We start from the raw sequence: 7,567 nt of genomic DNA on the forward strand, positions 1-7,567 counted from the left end.
CACGTGCTAGAAGTTCGGGCCTCACTGACGTGTGGCGTCCTCAATTTAAAGGGACAATCTGGATAGTCTACCTCAGCACTGAATCCGAGGCCTTTGCGCTATAAAAAGTAATAATTAATTTCACGGATCTCTCTTTTTTTTTTCCTTCTTGCTTCACATAACCACAGAGCCTCACAGGCCTGGCAGGCAGGCGCCGAGGCGAGCCAAACATGAGCAGGAGCAGCACTGTGGCACGCTAGTGCAGGATGACAATAACGCAGGACCCGGGCAGAGGCTGCTGGCAGCAGCCGGCCCCGTTCCACTGCCGCGGGGCCCTGCGGGCACCCCGGGCTGGGGCTCAGCCTGCGTGTCCAGAGCACTCCCATCAACAGCCCTGACCTTCCTGCCGGACTGTGCTCCGGCACCCGAAACCCCTGCACCTCTGACTCTGAAGCTCTGGTTCACCTGTTTCTGAACGCGTGACTCTGTGCTTAAGTGACTAGAATTACAACCGAAACAGCTGATGACTGAGAAAGAGGAGAACGGCGATACCCTAAAACATGGCTGTGTGATTTTGCAGCTATGTCACAGAACTCCACTACAATTGTTTAGATTGGCTGAAAGAATCATCCAATGACTTTTATGAAAATGAACAAACTGTCCATATTAAAATACAAAAGTACTATCAAGAATCACTTCTGACTTTCAGATTTAAATTCAGTGCAATTGACAAATGCATTGCTAAACGAAAAATGCAGCTTAAACATACTCAAAACATTTGTGTCTATTCCTGGGAGCACAGTTTAAAATTATTGCACAGAATTTTTTTTTATTTCTTTTTTTCATTAAATGACAGAGGTCAGCCACAGTCATGGACCTCCAGCAATAAAAGCAATATTTCAAGTGCCAGACACTCAATATATTAGGTTTCCTATGTCTCGTAACTCACAGGGTAATTGCTCTAAATATTTGTAATATGTTCCAAACCCCTAAAAACAGCTGGCACCAAACCACCGCAGATGACTGTCTTTATGGATATGACTTTTTGTTGGTTTTAAACGCTGTATACAGTAGTATTAGAATCCTGGGGTGCATATATAGAGAACGTATTGTCGACTTCTCTTTTACCACTGGCAAATTGCTACCCTACCTTAGCCAAACTCAGACTTGCTTCAAGTCGTGTTTATTCCAGGGAAATAGCAGAAATCAATGCCTGAAGAATGACGGTTAAAATGTCAAAGCTGCATTATCTCAAATCAATTTATACTTAACCTGGGGGGGAGGGGACGGGGTCATGACAAAATGAACACCAAAAATTGGTTAGAGACTCGCAATCATAAGTCACAAAATTATTTGTGATTGAAATAGTGTTATAAAACTGATAACTTTGCAAAGCTCTGTAATATAAACCATTCCTTAAGTAAAATGCCTGTGACATAAATTTGACAACCTCTCCTTTTATAAATTTACACTCTTGGAATCTTATGCAAGACACGATGCAACCTTTTTGACTACACATATGCGTAAACACAACCTCATGCTATCATTTACAAATAAAATCACTATCGGTATACTTTTAATCACGTGAGCAGAAAAAGGTTTGCCATATACATCTGTCATTGTAAGAAAAATACTTGATATTGTAAACAGAGTAAAAGACACTATATAGTAGTGATTATTAAAAAAATAGCAGCTTACATCTACCCTATATTTGGAAAAAAATGTAGTCACAAGATACAATAAACTGCAGGACTGGAGCAGCAGGGGAATTAGTGCAAGTATTCATCTTTTAAATAAGCTGAATCACTGCTATTAAAATAAACTTGAAGCAAGTCCTCTGTTTAAGGTTTTTTCAATCTAAGGTAGTAAACATTTTGCCTCTTAATGGCAGTGTTATCAAATATACGCCAAAGATTTTATTTCAATAAAGAAAAATTACATGAGATACCTCTAATACTGGAGTTTGGTTACAGTTATACATCTAAGCTCCTACAAATAATGATGGGCAACTCTCAAAGAAGCTGTGGCATGAACCCTTGTCCAGAAAGATCTTAACCTCTTAAAAGCAATCCCCCAGCTACACTTTGCTCCTTTTCACAATAGTGCACAATTTAACCATATCTTAGCTATGGTTTTAAAGCAACAGAAGATGCATTTTTTCCTCTTTTTTTTTTTCTCCTTTTGCATCCCTGTTTTTCTTTCCTGTTTTTGTGCCCTTCTGTTCTTAAGTTTGGCAGAATTACGTCCCAAATAAGAAACTACTGCATTTCAGCCATGTCACCAGAAAAATAAAACATAGCATTATACCCATTACTGTCATACTTCGGAGATGAGCAGGACATGAAACATCACGCCTCAAAGAAGGATTTTCTTTTTTTCTTCTCTCTCCATAATCCCTTTTCCACCCTCCCTCCGTTTACAAAATTGTGCTCTGGGAGCCACAAAATGTACCAAATGTTATCAGGTTCAATCTACCTCTTCAAAGAATGTATTAAAAGATGTTTCAAAGAAACTTTTTTTTTTCCCCAAGGTGAAAAAAAATATAAAACGAGAAACTAATTCACTCCCTTACTTCATGCATCCGTAAACTTAACCAAAACAAAACAGAAACCCCAATGTTTAAAAGCAAAGGAAAAACTACTGCTGCAGATTTATGTAAGTCCGTTTTCTCTGTACACACAAACTGCTCAACTACCGAGAAGGAAAACAAAACAACCCCACAATCCATTGTCATAATGGATGTAAAGGGGGGAAGGGGTAATGAAGGCTGCCATTAGTATCTTCTGCATTTGTATGTATATGGGTCTGCTCTTGTATACGGTATATTTCTCTCTCTCTCTCGCTCTCTCTTCTGTTTTTCATATCCAAAACCTTTAAATGTTATTTTGGGGCACAGCAGATTCCAGCACTTGGTGAACAGGATTCACAAGCTGTGACAAAACTCTGTCATCCTCTTCAGGGTGTAATTTTTTTTTTTCCTCCTTTTTTTTTTATATACAGTATATGTATATATTTCTTTGACGTTTGGCTGTAGTGGACTGGCCATGGTTCAATTGGGACTATAGCAGTACGTGGGTCAGGGACAGTCATTTTGGCTATGTACACATTCATAGTCGGTCCATGGCTTCCAACTAGTAGCGCTATTTCCGTAGGTCTAATACACAAACCTGCAACAGACAGAAAGAAAAAATTTACCTGAACGTAGGTTATAAAAACCATAATACAACGAAACTGAAAATATGTGAGCGAATACTAGAACTGATCAGAGTAATTCTGAAAAGAAAAAAAAAAAAAAAAAAAGTAACTATGCAAATTCCAGTTTTACTCTTCTCAAAACCTTCACCAAATAGTGCTTCTGGTTCTGTCAGATACAGAAATCCACCAGTAAAATATAACCATATACAAGCTATACTTCCAGTCATCGAACAGCTCAGAAGTGCCTGCATTTCCCCAGTTATTATCAGGTGTAAGTACATTTACAGCACAGGGGATGAAAACAGGCTTTTGCTACCAAACAATATGAAACAAAGTAGACCCAACGTTTTTAAAAGAACAGAAATTAAATGAAATCTGTTGCAAATGCAATCCAGGCTCCTTGGCCAAATTTACTGGAAGACTGGAAAGGTTACACAGTATGTACATAACAGGGTCATCTAGGGGTGAATGATACCTTCTACTCAGGATATACCTTAAGCTTTTGTTCTTTTTCTGATATTGTCTAGACTAAAATGATACGAAAGAGTGATCAAAATTAATTCTCTAGAATTTAGTCTACTTACAGTTCAGAACTTCCTGTTTCCTATTCTGAACTCTAACCAAGCAACCTTGTCACCAGCATGGAGCATGCAGGGCAGGAGAATGCTCTGGCACCTGAGACTGGACTACAGCACTGCCAGGATTACTTTTTGCTGACATTTGCTACTTTAAGCTACAGCACTTCAAAGTACAAATCCTCTACCACTCTCATTTTATTCTAATTTTGCTTTTCCTTAGGCTCTCCTTTCTTTTAAAACTACAGCAAAAAAGAAGCAAGCAACAAACAAGTCTTGTACTTTTTTTGAAGAGCTACATGTTAATATTTTACTGCAGCACTTTGCAAGACATGTCAGAAGAGCCAGGAGGTGATGCTACAACACCCCACTAGATGACAGGGGGTACATTCATGATTAAATGTATCATTTTAGTCCCTGCTTCTGCTAAGCAAAGTAAGCAGACTGGGATTTACATAGAGCTCCTGCCATTTTTAGGAACTTTTTAATTATGAAGATGCAGAAATTTGTACCTTATTTTGCTCTACTTTCTGTTGAATGCAATGCAGAAGACATTTGATTCCTATCACACATTATAATATTACCTACGCTGAACATTTTCACTTGAAAAGGGCAAAGAGGCAAAAAGGAACTTGTTTTCACATCACAGTGAAAAGACCAGTCGCACTGAGCACAGTTCTGTAGCAAGCCCCAGTAAGGATAGAAAATCTAAATTAAGAGGTATTTTTCCCTTCTAAACCTTCGAAATTTGTCAACTCAGGAATGCATTATGCTGGTATAAAGACATTCTCCTTACATCATTACAGCTTCCTTACAGGTGAAAATCTGCAGCTGAGTTGGCTGTATTCAAACTTCAGCTACAGAAGGAAAGTTTGTTTCCATTGTTAAGTCAAAAGATTTCCAGGAGATGCTTCTTGTTAGAGCGTCAACCAAGTCAAGCAGCACTTACTGAACCATCTGAAGCACTGGCTCCAACTTTGTCTCCTGCTGCATTCCAGCAAACCTCAAAAATCCCTCCTGTTCCCCGGTAACTGTGGACTAGGGCACCTGTCTGAAAAGGGACAAAACATGTAATTAACATAACATGTAATTAACAAAACAACAACTAAACTTTGTACAACATGTAAAATTTCCCCACTGCTTTTAAAAGCTGACATTCTCAGAGGAAATGGTCCAGATGAGACCCATGGACAATCTCAGCACTGTGTCAAAGGATGTGACAAACACCGCTATAGCGTCTTGATCCCTGGTGTTTGACAGGCAAAACTGGTGACGGTTATGCCTACTTCCAATTACTAAAATGAGCCTTTCAAAAATTAATAGCAAATCCCCAGTAGCCAGAGAGCACATCTGGCTTAACAACATCTTTAGACTTGGATTTGCAATCAGCCCTTTTTTTGCCCCAAAGACAAAACAAGTAATAGTGTCCTTTCTTAGCAAGTTACGTAGAAACATTCTGACATCATCATCTTCTCTCACTTTACACCCTTGGTTTTTCAGTGAAATTCAATGAAAGAGCTATCACATTGGTATGCCTACAGCCACTCATCATTTTTCACAGAAAACCCGTTGTTTTATCAGGAATTTAAAGTTCAGAGTTAACAAACAGAGTTTTTGGATGCAAAAAGTCTCTGGAGACACTTTTCTGAATGTGTTTTGGTGGTGGTGGGTTTTTTTGGTTGCTATTTTGTTTGGGTTTTGTTTATTTGTTTTCTAAGTAAAAACAATGAAAATACAATTATTACTTCACCGTAGGCAAGCACTCAAAGACAGAAATGAAATAAATGTACATCTTTTAACAAAAGTAACTTCAGAACAAAGAGAAAGTGAATCAGCCTGTTAGGAAGGGCAAAGCTCTTTATGGCTGAAACATGACAGAGCAACAAAGGTTGGAAGGGTGCTGATGGAAAAGACCAAACCACAAACTTCTGAACAGAGAGCAAAGCGATACCTGTGTATTCCAGATGTGTACACATTTATCAAAGGAGCCACTGGCCAGGTACCTGCCATCAGGACTGAAAGCTACACTGTACACAGGTTCTTGATGCTTTGTCAAAGTATGGATACAAATTCCTCTGTCTACATCCCATAACCTGACAGTAGAATCAAAGGATGCACTGTCAAGGAAAAAACACAGATTAATTACAGCTCAACTTCACATATTTTTGTTACTAATACAAACACAGTACAATAAAGTATCCTACATGATTCAAAACATTCTGTGCACCTACACATACAAAAAGGGAAGTAAAAATAATGCTTAACATGCACTTAAAAAACAGGATTAAATAGTACCTTGCTAACATAAGATTGGCATTTGGATTATTTGTTCCTGGTCCTGTAGGACTCCATTTGATAGTATAAATTTCTTTGTTGTGTGCTTGTAAATCATGGACACAACTGTCTTGTTTCATACTCCAGATCTATGATAAAATGGAAGAAAACACAGACATTTAGCACAGTATTGTACTAAAGTACATTTTACATCTTTCTTCATCATTGGCAGCCTGACTGCTGCCTTTTAGGCCACTCAAAACACCTGCTATGACTGCTGGGTATCTTGAGTACTTTTGACAAGTGTCACTGTGGCACCCTTCAGCCTCTGAGCTGCAAGCACCCAATGGGGCTAGTGAGCAATGAAGGTGCTGTCTACAGAAACCAATCTGCACATGTTAACTACAAGCACCTTGAAAAGTGCAGGGATGAAAACAGATGCTAAAACGAGAAGAGCAGTATGTGTGTGTTCATGTCTGAGCTGACAAAATATCACAGTCCTATTTTTAAATGAACTTGCCACACTGAGTGAAATAAAGGGATAGTAGAGAAATGTTCTGTTTTCATACAAAGCCACAGACACATGCAAAAACCATGAGGGCATTTTTCCTGACTTAGGAGGATTTGCTTTGCCAGGTGTTTGCTCAGTGCTTCACACAGCTCCCAAGGGCTCCAACTCCTGCGTAATAACCTTCCAAAAACTGACTATATTCTATTAAGAGCATGCACAGCCACTACAGAAGGGATTCTGGAAGGCTTTTATACCCTTTCCTAAATACAAAACTTGACACTGTAGCAAATCATCTGAATGCCTTTTTGAATGATCCTCTTTCAGTAGCACTTTTAGCTCACCTTTGGTTAAGAAAAGCTAAGAGGAATACGTTTAAGCCCAACTGTAGTTAAGGTGCAACTGAGATGTATGTTTACACAAATGATGCTTTTCAGGACTGGGCCCCACTGAAGGGGAAATTGATATCCAATGTGAAGGCAGAATTAAAATTGTATTTCCAGTTAAAATTGATAGGATCAAAATCTAGCTTCTCTTCCCATAACCAGTATAGATAAAAAGAGTCCATGTTAGATGCCCTAAAGAACATCAAGTTGGCATCACAAAAGAGAAAAACAAATAAATAGATATTCCATATGCTTCCAAACCTGACATTCAAAAAGTAAGTGATCCACAAGTGATTAGTGGTGTGTAGACTCATCTCAAGCAATTGGTATACCAGTCAATCTTGAACAAAATTATAAATCCTTTCCACACTGGGCAGAAACAGCAACCAAGTTAATTACCTGAATTGCCTGAGCCCACAAAGGGTGACATGTTCCCAGTTGTCATCCTTCTACTCACCAAGAAGCAGCAGCAACAGCTTGAGCTCTAGATTGGAACTTGTCTCACCTCAGATTTAGCTGCTTAAGTATTAAATACCCAGCTTAAGCCAGCTAGTTCGACTCCACCCATTGCCAAAGGAGAACAACTGATGCTCTCCAGGGTTTATTGCTTGACTTAGACACTTAACTGTGCCCCACGACATCCTGGTCTC

General features: G+C 39.0%; 1 protein-coding gene across 1 annotated transcript; it reads right to left on the minus strand.

Annotated features, from left to right (window-relative positions):
• Positions 1-2,135: 2,135 nt before the first annotated feature.
• On the minus strand, positions 2,136-6,168 carry LOC103771185 (F-box-like/WD repeat-containing protein TBL1XR1). The gene is made up of 4 exons (XM_008938476.1): positions 6,045-6,168; positions 5,701-5,866; positions 4,699-4,800; positions 2,136-3,146 (listed from the first exon to the last, which is right to left on the minus strand). Exons 1-4 carry the CDS (start codon positions 6,161-6,163, stop codon positions 3,120-3,122), a joined length of 414 nt encoding a protein of 137 aa, XP_008936724.1. The 5' UTR covers positions 6,164-6,168; the 3' UTR covers positions 2,136-3,119.
• Between the last annotated feature and the right edge of the window lie 1,399 nt (positions 6,169-7,567).

This window comes from Merops nubicus, unplaced genomic scaffold (assembly GCF_000691845.1).
Source record: "Merops nubicus isolate BGI_N331 unplaced genomic scaffold, ASM69184v1 scaffold32014, whole genome shotgun sequence".
NCBI classification, from domain to species: Eukaryota; Metazoa; Chordata; class Aves; order Coraciiformes; family Meropidae; genus Merops; species Merops nubicus.